Source organism: Stegostoma tigrinum, chromosome 10, assembly GCF_030684315.1.
Source record: "Stegostoma tigrinum isolate sSteTig4 chromosome 10, sSteTig4.hap1, whole genome shotgun sequence".
NCBI lineage: Eukaryota > Metazoa > Chordata > Chondrichthyes > Orectolobiformes > Stegostomatidae > Stegostoma > Stegostoma tigrinum.
Genome location: NC_081363.1, coordinates 69,791,021 through 69,805,231, shown reverse-complemented (window position 1 = coordinate 69,805,231; position 14,211 = coordinate 69,791,021). Strand labels below are relative to the sequence as shown.

The following is a 14,211-nucleotide window of genomic DNA, read 5'->3' as shown; positions in this document are numbered from 1 at the left end:
TGCTTTTGATCAATTGATGTATATCCAAGTGTTCAATCTTTCCTTCTGAAAGATTCCAGTAATGCCCAGAACTAATGTTAAACCGCTGAATTGTATTTGCCTCTTTCCATTCCCTCATCTTCTTTTCTAAATTGCAGAGTAGCATTGCCGTTTTCTTCAATCCAGAGGTGTGACATTGAGTCTGGGGAACTTTGCAGTGTAGCGTCACAAATTTTCTCAATCTTTTCTTTTAACAACTTCGGATGGAAGTAATGTTATGTTTTTTTTAAGAGATCCAGACAGAGAATCAGAAGAATTGACATGGCCTCTGGAGCTCAAAGCATGTTCACAAATTTCGGAGAAGGAAGTGAGATTGGAGATATTTGCTTTGTGGAGGTTGCAACTGAAATGGTTGAGAATAGTGTTGAAAGGGAAATAGAACCATTAATAAAGTCGGCTTGCATGGGCAGTAAGAAAGGAATTTGGGTGGTTAAACAGGATTGAAGAAGAGGAGGATGTGTCTCTTCCATGTGATGAGGTTGGAAAGGGCACACAGAGATCAAAGGGAAATTTAAGCCAGAGATTTGCGGCTTGAAGATCAACTGGAGAGAGATTTTAGAATAGTGAGCAAGACAGTTGAATTATTGTGAAGAGGGAAATTGAACTGTGCATGTGATCTTCCTCATTTTGGGTTAGAGGTAAGATAACACATTATATATTGGTAAATTTTCAGGAGGTGGAGATTACACCTCTCCTAACCAACTTGAACTCTTGACAGATAGCTATTATTGGTTTGAGCTAAACCAAATAACAACAAATAATTTATTAATACTTGTAGTCCAGGACGTCTTCTGGCACAATGATAGCATACCCACCTCTGCCAGAAGTTCTTATTTCAAACTGTGCACTGAGACTTGTAGGCTATGGAGGAATGTTCACAATTTTGTCTTAACAAAAGCTGGGATTTCTTCTCTATTTCCCCACTAATGTCCGCAAAAAAGGGGAAAAAAGAGAGCAATAATGTGTGCAAATTCAATTAAAAAATTAAATTGCTTTTAGTCCTGTGAGTATTTGCAAAAGATGAAGTCTCACTTCATAAAAGGCCCAAATGTTACTTGCAACTGAGTTGTATCATTCCTTGGCATTAGTTACAAGATTTATTTGTTATGCAAGATGTGTAAACATGAATTAAGTTCTATCCACCATCTCCAATCATTGCTGTGTAATTTTCAGCTTAATATCTTTTTTTACAGTCCAGTCAATTACTTTTCTCTCCATCTGCACTCCAATGTTATGAAATACAATTTGCCTGATTCTTGTGAATGTACACCTTAATAGTACTCTAGATTATGTATAACAATTATTATTTTGTAACTTCTTTGAATACCAAATGAAATGTTGAGATTCTTGATCGTTGGGGAATTAATTTAGATTTTGACAGTTGAGAAACACAATTTGGTGAAATAGTTGAGATTGTTAAATTGCTGTGAATTTATGATTATCTCCATGTCTACCAACTACTCCAACCTAGTTTTACTTCAGCACACAGAAAGCATCATACTTTAACCATCATGATCTGGTATATTTGGCAGACCTCTTCTTGGCTTGCAAATTCAGAACTCACCCTTTTTGACTAGATATCCCTGAAATGGATCTTGAGGAAAAGACTCAAAAGACATTAGAACTGTTTTAATCTGGCCCATATCTTTTAAAGGGAGTTCTTTTCATGGATATATTATTTTTCAGACAAGATGTGATTGTTTTGCAGTCAACCTGCATTTATTTTCAAAATAAGTCTAGCTTATTGTAATATAATTAAATGCTATTCTACTGAATAGGTATTTTCCATGTTTTTACTTGATATGTAAAAACTTGGAGAGGTGACCTCAATAATTCTGTGGTGTCATTCTCTGAGGACACAAAAAGAACTGTGAGGCCATATTTAACATTAGGAATGCTGGAAAAGTGAATGGGCCATTTATTTTCCCGAGCCACTTGATTGGTTAAGCTTGTGACTTGCTAATATTGAAGTAGAATTTTAGGACTATAATTGTGTTTCAATTCCTCTGGATTACCCTGCCTAAAACTGGAAGTGCATACTGATATGTATATGGTCTTGACTGCAAAGCTTCCTGAGGCTGAATACCCTGTAGAACTCACTTGCTAAGTTCACACATGAAGTCAAGTGGTTTAGTGATGTACTGAAAACGACTTGGATATGATGAGACTGTACTCCAGGAGAAATCAAATTGAGAGTAAAATGTTGGCAGTGAAGAGCAAGGGCAAGAGTCTTGATCCAAAGATGGTATTTTGAAATATTCGTGTGAATTTTTTTTAATGTGTTTGTCTTTTTGCAGTGAGTGATAGCTGTTTCCGGAACCTTGCAGAAGATAGAAGTGGGATAAACCTTAAAGACCTGGTCCAAGATCCTTCACTGTAAGTCTAACACAGGCAACATAAAAGTTCATGTGCAACTTAAGCAATTTGATGTCAAATTTGGAATAATGATGAATATGTTCTTCAAAATAAGTCTAGCTTATTGTAATATAATGAAATGCTATTCTACTGAATAGGTATTTTCCATGTTTTACTTGATATGTAAAAACTTGGAGAGGTGACCTCAATAATTCTGTGGTGTCATTCTCTGAGGACACAAAAAGAACTGTGAGGCCATATTTAACATTAGGAATGCTGGAAAAGTGAATGGGCCATTTATCTTCCTAGTAACATGAACAATGTCAGTGTCATTGAAAATATTTGCAGTGTTAAATTTCCTATTTGGATCAAGTGTCACGATATCTGATAGAAAATAAATGAGCCAAAATATACTGGTAAATTGTGAATAGATCATTCCAAGAAATATTGCTTGCAATTTAATTTTAAGTGACATTTTCATGCTGCTTTGTTTTTGTATAATGCAATAAGTAAAGCTGAAAAAAGTGAGTCCAAGATTATGTTCCAGGATTTTGAAGCAGGAGCAATGACAGAGCAGCAATAAATTTTCATGTCAGGACGGTGTGTGGCCTGGAGGAAAATTTACAGGTGGTGATGTTCCTATGTCTGTCTACTGTCTTTAAAGATGTTAAAGATTATTAACTTAGCATGATGAAAAGCAGGCGATTGGGCAGCATTTTATGATTTACCAAACAAAAGTGAACAGTTGCACGTGGAAAGAATAACTTGGGAATAGCTCACTGCATTTGAGTCTATTTCATCCACTATTTGGCACACAATGGCAGCAGTGTGTACCATCTGTAATTTCTACTGCTAAAACTAACTAAATATCCTTTGACAATGACTTTTCAATATGCAACCAGCCAAAATGGATCCAAGCCAGTCAGTGACACAGAAATCAGACTCGCTTGTTTTGTGGATAGGGTTTATTAACTACACAGTCTTTCAGCTCTTTCCACCCATAAAGTCCTGCCTGTTCCCCCTTTATATCTACAAGTCATTTAATTAATCAATTAACATTAAAGCTGTTCTCGATTACTTAGATTTTCTTGAGTGTTGTTTGAAGCGTTGACATATTTGAGAAGATCACTTCTGAGAAGCTGTATGTGAAAGGGTGTTTCTTCTTTTTCTCTTTCTGCTTAACTCATCCTCAGTCATGCACTTACTGCTCAGGAAAGTTCTGTGCTTTAAGGCTTTTGGCATTCAACTGCCACTGCTTTGTTTTGCCATTGCAGGATGGTCTGTAGTTATGTTTCCTTTTCTATACCTGCCAGAGTGGAGCCCTGAGTCTGATGAATGTGCTCTCCTTAAGCTGTCCACCACTCAGCCCTTATGCTTGCCTGCCTAAATTGACAACCTAAATAATCTAATCTTAACATTGAATCACTCAGTGCTGATGATTATAATGAGCATAAAAGAGCAGCTGCAAGTAGAATGGATAACTTGGAAAATAGCTCACTGGATTTAAAATCTGTGTTCCAGCTAACAAAAACAACACAGTTTAATTTAGGTGTACCTCTTTTAAAAAAAGGATGCTTTTGATGCATCAGTAGTTCCTGACTGCATTGAATTGACTGTCCAGGATCTTCTGCTACTTGGAGCATGTGTAATGCTAACCTGTATGGCATTCCTCTATCTTTACTGGTTGCATTCTCATTAACAATGGAGTATGGGCTTCCTCAGGACATCGGTGCAGCTCCACTGGCAACAATCTGTGGGCTAAAAGCATCTTGCAAGAAACGTATCCTGGGGATATTCAGCCTGCATCACTCTCCCCAGTCTTAGTCTTAGCGATCAATCAAGTAGGCTTCAGTAGCCTAATGGATATCCTGAAGTCGACTACTCCTTGGATCATTTAGCATACTTTTCCCCAGTCTGTTGGCATGGGGCACAGATAGGGAATGCCACATTTCTTGCTCTGCTTCAGAGTAACGAACAGCACATTGGAACCCGTGAAATCCCTAGCACCTCATAACGAGCTGGATCAAACTGGCTTTCTTAAGCCTGAGCTCTGCAAAGGCAGTAGCCCTAATCACCTTATGAGCCCATGACTGAAATACAGTAACCTTTCGCTGAGGTGCAACTTCATAGGAGCATAAGCATAGGTAAGAAAGTAATTAAAGTAGGTAGTTTGGGCACACACAAGGGTGGTAATTAGAACGTAAATATTCCTATAAACAAATTAGCAGTCTCATGCACAGAGAAATCCCCTGGTAACTAATGCTGTTCAGTGTTAGTTAATGTAGATATCAATGATGTAACTTGGACGCATAAAAGTCTACCTGAGATTGAAAGCATGAGAGCGATGTTAGATTTGACAGTTAATGCGGGGCAGCAGGGAACGTTCAGCTGAAACGCTTCAGCTGAAGATTTCAATCTGCAGGCAAGTGGTGGACCCCTCCACCTTGTGACTCCCTTATTTCAAACTGGCACACAAGACCAAAGTGTAATGGAAATTGAGGGCAAAGCAGGCTCAGACCAGCATGATATGTGACTGCTAATCAAGCACCATTTTTACACCAGTGGTTATGTGAAGGATCTGCAGAAAGACAGAGAGAAAGAATTACATTTATAGCTCCTTCAGTATCCCAAGATGCTCCAAAGTACTTCACAGCCAATTAAGTATTTTTGAGTATAGTCACTATTGTACTGTAGGAAAGGCAGGAACCATTTTGTGCACAGCAAACTCCCATAAAAAAAACAGTGTGATAAAGATCATGGAATCTGTTTTTGTGACGTTGACTGAAGAATTTTCTTTATTTTGCTGAACTTGGCTGAGACATTTGTGACACCTCAGCTGGAGTATTGTGTGTAGTTCTGGATGCCACGTTATTGGAACGATTTGAAAGCTTTGGAGAGATTTACAAGAGGTAAATCAAGGGGTGAGAAACTTCAGTTATTAGGATAGATTAGAGAAACTTGGGCTGCTTTCCTTGCAGAGAAGAAGAGTTCTGACAGAAGTCCTCAAAATCATGGGAGTGGTGAATGCAGCAGATAAGGATAAGCATTCCGCCTCATAAAGGATCAAGAACAGGAGGGCACAGATTTCAAGTGATTTGTAAAGTGAAGCAAATACAATTTGAGAAAATTTTATTTTCACAACACGACGAGTGGTTTATGTCCAGATTGCACTGCCTGGTGGGGCAATGGAGGCAGGTTATATTAAGAGGGTATTAGATGACGATTTAAATAGAAATAATGTGTAAGGGTCAGGGGAAAAGGGCAGGAGAATGGTGCTAAATCATTTGGAAGGCTTATACAAACATGATCAGCTGAATGATCTCCTTTTGCGCTGTATGCCTTCTGTGATTGTTTGAAACATCAGGGATAGCTCTGCTGCTGTTCTTTGAAATAGTGCCAAGTGATTTTTCACATCTATTTGAGAGGGCAGACAGAGTCTTGATAGTCATCTCGTCTGGAAGGTAACATGTATCCAATTTGCATGACTGCATTCGGTTGTCAGCTGTGATTTGTGTGCTCAGGTTCTGGAACAGGATTTGAGGCCAGAGCTATCCTACTGGACCAGAGGGCTGCTCTGTCATTAGAAAGAGAGGAACGGTGGTGAGTTAACCCGAGGGTCACCACACCTCAGGTAAGGGGCTAGTCTGAGAAGGTTCAACCTCCATGCTAACCTCAGCCACTGTGAGAGTTGAACCCACGTGTGATGTAACTCTGCAACACAAACAGTCGTCCAGCTAACCAACGCCCATGGCTGCCAACTAAGCTGTAAATGATGCAAAGCACACATCAGAGCACTGATTTTGGAGAAAGCTGCCGTCTGTGTGAACCTGACAGATCAGTCTTCCTCATTCCAGTTGTCCATGGAAGAAGTGATGAACATGATGAGTAGACGTGGCATATATAAGACAGCATTGTGTTGATGCCTTCTGATACAGCTTGGAAAGAGCCAGAGGAAAAGAACTTCAGAGCTGCAGTGACCTTATTGAAACTGGGCAGTAACTGTAACCATTGAATGTGCATCTTGTTGTGAAGAAAGACAGAACTCTGAATTTTCCTTGTTCCTCCCTGCAGTTATCAAAAGAAACCCCAAGAAGAAAAGCATTCTCTATCCACAATCTCTTAAGTGTTTTAAAATAGGCTGTGTAGCAAAAATGTGTACTTTTCAATAGGGGCAATTTTTTCTCATAATATGCCAACTGAAAGCAGGTGATGATCCACTTACCACTGTGACTTGCTGTCACCTGTCCATGAGGCAGTCGATGAGTCAGTAATCCTCCAGGCCATTGAAAACCTTTTCCCAGGCTAGCCATAACCAGCTTGTGCCCACAATGCCATCCATCCCTCCATCAGCTGCTGTGATGGTGCTGTCCTGCCCTGCACTTCGCTCATCCATTGGTTGATTGCTGCACTTGGCTTGCCGATCCCTCGGCTTCTTGGCAATTTTGACCTTCTAATCCCTCATCCTCTGTCTATCTCCGCGCTTGATTTAGAATTTCTGCACTAGCTAGATTTCTTATTGGTGAGGCTTGAGTATTCAAACCACTGATGAGTGTCTTCACACCAATGTGTGTAATTTCTGGGCCTGTCACAGCCACCTGCTCCACCAGCTAGGAACGTTTAGTCATTCATGTAATCCTTGCATATACGAACCCCCCTCAGCTCCATTGATCACAGCTGGTATTTGTCCTGGAATTTGCCTCAATCCATGATATTTTCATCTATTTCCTCTATGTTCAAGAATGTCTTCACCTCCTCCATTCTACCCACATTTCTTCACAATCTTCAACTTTTAAACCTTCATTTTCTTATCAACTCTCCTTTCTCATGATCTGATCCTATCTCCTTTCTTTTCGCATGCCTTCTTTAAGCCTTCTCTTCCCCATGTCACAGCTTATTCTTTAATCATCTCATCTTTCATGTCTCCTGCTTGCTTCTTTTTCCACCTGTTTTCACCACCTACCACTCCTCCTCTGCCCCATATCTGCTCCCTTTTCCTCTCTTCTACCCGATCAGGTCTCTCCTTTTTACTTCCTCTTCTTCCTCCAGCCTTCTTCATGTCTCTAATCCTACTTGAACCAAACACTGTGATTTCTCTGGCTTCTTCAGCAGTGCCGTTGACAATCAACTGCATTGAAACAAAGGTGAAAACAGAACTTTTCAATCATTAAACTTTAGACTGTGGACAATTGGTTAAAATGGCAATCTTAATGTCTTCAGAGTGTGTTCGATTTTACTGACGTCATACTCTGTCTTCTAATAATGACTGATGTTTGATTTTTTTTTAAGAGTTTCTGTAACAAGAATAAAACCAAACTTTCTGCATATTCGGGGGAGATGGTGAAAGAAAAATGACAGTTGTCTTCTCCGTACAATTGGTCTTGGGAATTGGGATTTAATAGAACTATCATTTTATTTTTGAAGCTAATAATCACTCTAAAGCTAATGTATTAGTTCTGTTGCTGAAACAAAGGGTATCCTGTGGAAAGTTTTCATCTTGCACTTTTCAGGACAGGTGCAAGAATATCAAATTTCAAAGAGAACAGTGATTTATATTAGATGAGAAAAGAGTATTGATTGTTCTGCAATAAAACCCTCAAGACACACCATGGGAAGTTTATCAAGTAATGTTTGGCACAAATCTACAAAAGGATATATTAGACCAACTTATCAAAGGTTTTCTGAAAGAAAGTAAGTATTTATTTTTGTAATTGCAGCTTTCATAATCTCAGGACTTCCCAGTGGGGTTTACAAATGTTGGCCTTTTAAGATGTAGCCACTTCTGCATAGCAGGAATTATGTCATCCAAATTGCACTCAGCAACAAACAGCAACGTAACAGTGATCAATAATCTGTTTTGTTGAGGGATGAATGTTGGTCAGGGCACCTCTTTATAAACCATTTGCAAATCTTCAGCTGTCTCTTGCCTGCTATAATCGAATGCAAAAGCCATTATTGATCTCAGGAAAATACCATTAACACTTCTTCCTTGCTAAGCATTTTCACACCTTTAAGAAATTCACCAGGACTTGTGTTCACTACCTTGGCAGCATTCAAATATTAATGGAAATTATTTCTTCCCAAATGAGAATACAGAATATTGTTATTCCAGCACATTTCTGGTTGGAAGCGGTATGACAGCTTTGGTGGGCAGTTCAAGACAGATCAGTGAACTGTCTGTATTCTCTTCTGCACTATGGTAGTGTAGCCACGATTAGAACAATTAACCTTGCTCGTTTACTGGAGGATTTATTGAGTATTTTGCTGAATCTCCTGTCAAGTTCAGACCAAGGGAAATATCAAATAATATTTCTTGAAGGTAAAAAACCAGAAATAAATTGGTTCCTGAATCAAAAACATGATTTGGACAGTCCCAGTGTGTACCACATACCAACTATGCTGACTGTTTTTGAAACATCTTACCTTATGACAGATTATCTTTGGCGGCACGGAGGCTCAGTGGTTAGAAGTGGTGTCTCACTGCACCAGTGACCTGGGTTTGATTCCACTTATGGGTGACTGTGTGGAGTTTGCACATCCTCCAGGTGCCTGCCTCGGTTTCCGCCAAGTGATCTGGATTCCTCCCACAGTCCAAAGTTAGGCAGGTTAGGCGGATTGGCCAGGCTAAATTTGTCCGTAGTGTCCAAGGATGTGCAGGCTGGATTGATTAGCCATTGAAAATGCAGTGTCACAGGGGTTGGGTCTGGGTGGGATGCTCTTGGAAGGGTTGATGTGGACTTGGTGGGAAAAATAGCCTGCTTCCACACTGTAAGAATCCTATTGATTACATTTTGGCAAACCAGTGCTGAGGCAGACTCTGATGGATACATGTGGATTACACGTAGATTTTGTCTACATTATGTTTGGTTGGTTTCTCTGGCAGGATACACTGTACATTTTTGTTGCATATCCTTAGTTGCTCCAGGGGTGGCCTTCTCACCGATCTTGTCCTTATGCTGCTTGTGCACCTACAATGAAGTATCCTGATTATGGATCTAGTGATGATGAAGGAGTGTTGATAAATATCAGAGTGAGTGCTGTGGAGCTTTGGTGTGGTGTGATAGTGGTCTGACAATACTGCTGAATTATTTTCTGCTCATGAGGAGAGATTGCTGGACTACCAAAGCAAACTTAATCAAATGATGAGATGTGCAACAGCAGGAATTTCATGGTGACAATGGTTGTGGAAATTGAACACAATCTCACAGTGAATTGAACTTTTTGATGCAGTTGTGATCATAGAGTCATACAGCACAGAAATACATCCTTTGGTCCAACTCATGCATGCTGACCAAGTCTCCCAAACTATACTAATCCCAATTGCCTGTGTTTGGCCCGCAGCCCCCTAAACCTTTCCTATTTATTACCTGTCCAAATGTCTTTTAAATGTTGTTACTAACCAGGATCCAGTATTTCCTCTGAGAGTTCATTCCATATACTCACCACCCTCTACTCACTACCCATCATTGATGTTAGACTCACTGGTCTACAGTTCCCAGCATCTCTTTATAACCTTTTCTTAAGCAAAGACGCACCATTAGCAACCTACCAGTCCTCTGGCACCTCACCGTGACTATGGATGAATGACAAACAACCATGGACCCTGTGGAACGCCACTGGTCACAAGGCTCCAGTTTTAAAAATAACCCTCATCACCAGCCTCTGTCTCATACCATCAAGCTAATTTTGTATCCAATTGACAAACTGTCTCTGAATCCTACGTGATCTAACTTCACTGATCAGTTTACCATGTGGAACCTTGTGAAAGGCTTTACCTAAATCTGTGTAGATAATATCTACTGATCTGCCCTCATCAATGTTCTTGGCTACATCCTCAAAAAACTCCAATTAAGTTTGTGAGACACAATTTCCCATGCACAAAACTATGCTGACTATCCTCAATCAGTACTTGCCTCTTCAAATGCATCTAAGTCCCATTTCTCAGAATTCCCTCCAATAAGTTATCCATCCTTGATGTCAGACTCACTGGTCTACAGTTCCCAGGCATCTCTTTATAACCTTTTCTTAAGTAACGACGCACCATTAGCAACCTACCAGTCCTCTGGCACCTCACCGTGACTATGGATAAAACAAATTCCTCTGCTAGAGGGGCCCTGAAGTTTTCTCCCTAACTTCCCATGAATCCTCGGAAGTTGATCACGTCTTGGAGGTTTATCCATCTTCATGTTTTTTTAAAGAACTCCAGCACCTCCTCTTCTGTAATATGGACTGGTTTTAAGACATCATTATTTATTTCCCCATGTTCCCTAGACTCTGTGTCTTTCTGCACAGTATAAACTGACCTGAAATATTCATTTAGTATCCTTCCCATCTCTTGTGGTTCTACACTTAGACGACCTTGTTGACCTTTAAGGGCCCTGTCCTTTCCCTCGTTATTCATTTACCCTTAATGTATGTGTAGAATCTCTTTGGAGTTCCTGCCAAGGCTATCTATATCCCCTTTTTGCCATCCTGATTTCCCTGTTAAGAATATCCCTAAACCCCTTATATTCTTGGAGAGATTCACATGATCCCAGTTCTCTATACCCTACATTTGCCTCCTCCTTGTTGACCAGAGCTTCAATATCTTTATTCATCCAATGTTTCCAACTTCTTTGAGCCTTCCCTTCACTCTCACAGGCCTCTGAACTCTTGTTATTTCACTTTTGAAAGCCTCCCACTTGCCAATCACCCTTTTACCTGTGAACAGATTACCTTAGTCAACTTTTGAAAAAGGTTACTGTCTCATAACGTCAACATTCGCCTTACTCCACTTAAGAATTTTAACTTGAATGGAAGGCCTAGCTTTTTTCTGTAACTATTTTAAAACTAATAGTATTATGACCATTGGTACCAAAGCACTCCCCACTAATACGGCTGCAGAATCTCCTGTCTGAACCCCTGTCCGCAGAGTCCCCTATAACAGTTACTGTTTTGAACCTTTACACACCATGCTTAACAGAACATTCATTCTTTGTGCCCATGATCTGACTGCCACTTCTATTTTCCTCTGAGAGACTATTGTTCCCAACAAAATGGTGTATCTGTTTGTAAGAAAAATAGCCACAGGACACTCCTGCACTACCTTCCTACCTCTCCCAACAGCCACCCATCTTTCTGACTGAACCTGCAGTGTGGCCACTTTTCTAAATATATTTACCGTCACATTCTGTGCCTCCTGTATGCTCCTCAGTGACCCCAACTGCCCTTTCACCTGATCCAAATGGTCTGATATGAGACGGATCTCAACATACCTCCTGCAGACATAGTCTCCAGGGAAAGTCTGCTGTTCCCTGATCTCCCACATCTGACAGGAAGAGCATCCCAATCCATGGACTGCCATAATTGCCCCTTAAATTTTGCTAATGTAAACTTGCCTAAAAAGACCCAGGCTTTTCTCATTTCTAGTGTATGTTGACTGCTTGCTGCTGACACACTTTCTGGGAGAACGTAAAGGCTTTATTCTATAAGGCCTGAAAGAAGAAACTCAAAATGCAACCTAAAACAAAATCTAGCTATCCCTTACCCGTGGTTTTTAATTTTAAGCATGCAAAATAATTTGAACAAATGATAATTGTCCTATATTTGAGCCTTGCGGATTATGGAAAGTATTTGAAGGAATAAGAGTTTAATCAGCTGAGTTATTTGTATTCAATTCTGTGATGTGTGTATCTCTGGCTGAGTTAGTATTTATTGCCCGTCTGTAGTTGCCCTTGGGAAGGTGGTGGTGTGGTCCCTTCTTCCCCGCTCAAAATCACTGCTCCCTTTAGATTGTTCAAACACCACAATGTTGTTAGGCATGGCAATTCAGGATTTTGACCCAGTAATATTTAAGAAACAGAAATCTACATTCAAGCTTCTTTAATGTGGGCCAAGGATTTGGAATGTGTGGTCAAAGGAGCCTTGGTGCGTGGATGGTACACCCTGCTGCCACTGTGGTCATCAGTATTGGGAATGAATTTTGAAGATGGTAGATGTAGTACCAATCAAGCAGCTGCTTTCTCCTGGGTGCAACTTTTTGAGAGTTGCTAGTATTTTATTCATCGAGACAAGTGGAGAGTATTCTGCACTCAGCACAGACATAAACTATTTGATGCTATTGCAAGTTGTTGATGGTTGAGGAGCTTGGCAATGGGGATGTTGCTAAAGATCAGTGAGAGGTTGGAATTTTCACTTCTACCTGTATGTGTTATAGCATTTTATAAATAGGATCAGCTCAAAATGTTTTGCTTTCACTGGAACCACAATATACAGCCCAAGTAAGCTATTTACACATTATATGTAGGCTGATTAGATTTTTAGAAAAATTACAGCTGTTACATTTGATAGTCTATTCTTCATACATTGAACTTCAGATTTGGTTTGTGTGAAAATGATTTCTAAAAATAAACGTAAGTATGTATTCTATAATTCTTTTCTCTTATTATTGAAAGTAGTGTGTTTTTTCAGTCTTATCAAAATGGGAGTTGATTTACTTGAACCTTAATTACTAGATAATTATTGAAATGATCATCTGGAAAAATATATAATTTAAATGTTTACTGGGCCAGGTATGGATCATTGAAACTAACTAATAGAAATAGTAAATTTGAGTCACTGGATTAGTCATAAGTAATATTTTGTGAGATGTTTATATATCTTTTATTGAAGTATTATATATTGAAGATTGTGAAACAAAATGGCCAAAGCTTCAAGTATTTTAACGTATCATATCTGGTCAAAATGACTGCTAAAAGGCCTCCTTTCTATTTAAACAAAATTAAAATACTGAGAACATTAGAAATCCAAAATAAAAAATAAAAATTGCTGGAAAAGCTAATCGGATCAGTCAGCCTGCATAGAGGGAAACACAGGTAATGTTTCAGGTTTAATGACCTGTCATCAGAACTCTCCTCCAGAAATGTCTGTCTGCCTTGAAGTTCTGCTCTTCCTTCTGATAGGATTTCCATCAGAAATTGTCTCTTCGACCATTGCTTTCTCTTGCCTATTGATCTATTTATCTGTTGATCAGATAATATGAAAAAATAAATCCACCTCCAAAGCTAGATTTCCTCCTTCAGCAATAGTTTCCTGTTTCAATTTATTGCTTGGTTAAGTTGAAATCAACTTAAAGTCCACCATTCTACTTATGATTACTCATGCTTTAAGTTGTTCAGAACTCCTCAAACCACTTTTCTGAGGAAGGGTCACCGGACACGAAATGTTAACTCTGTTTTCTCCTTGACAGGTGCATCCAGACCTGCTGAGCATTTCCAGTAACTTTGTTTTTGTCCGTCAAACCATTGTTCCTGCTGCGTCCTAAGATGCTTATTCAATGTCACATGCCAACACGTGCTGTAATGCACTCCCAATCTTAATGCCGAGATTACTTCAAATAAGCTGTCACCCAAGAGAACCCCAACTTTTTTCTCTAAAACACAAACAGAATTTGCATATGTTAACATTTAATATTTAAGAATTGTGAGCTATATTTCTCCGCAGCCACTAACTCTAGCAAAACTAATTTAAGAAAAAGCAGGAAATAATGTAATAGACTATCTTGTTTAGCATATTTTCAGTTTTGGGTTTTAAGTTTGTGTTGGGCAGTAAGGCAAAATTATCAGCAATCCATTAATAGCTCAGATTTGCCAGAATTTCCTTTCCTTTTATGTGAATGGAGGATTCGGCAGAATCCACGCGAATGGAGTAACATAAGGTTTGCAAAGGACAGCACCTGCTTTCTTTAAGAAAAAGGCAACCAAAATTTGTTGAATGATAAATGATGATCAGAGAGCGTGTTAAATGTAAATATTTTGTCACATCTATGATGTAGTTATTTTT

General features: G+C 39.3%; 1 protein-coding gene across 25 annotated transcripts in view; it reads left to right on the top strand.

Moving 5' to 3' along the window:
* The window catches only part of LOC125455410 (gephyrin), a 475,974-nt gene that overhangs the window by 180,459 nt on the left and 281,304 nt on the right, over positions 1-14,211 (top strand). For all 25 annotated transcript variants that reach the window (XM_048537301.2, XM_048537305.2, XM_048537298.2 and 22 more), the window contains exon 2: positions 2,337-2,415. In XM_048537301.2, coding sequence (XP_048393258.1) covers positions 2,337-2,415 — 79 coding nt within the window. The remainder of the gene's footprint in view (positions 1-2,336; positions 2,416-14,211) is intronic.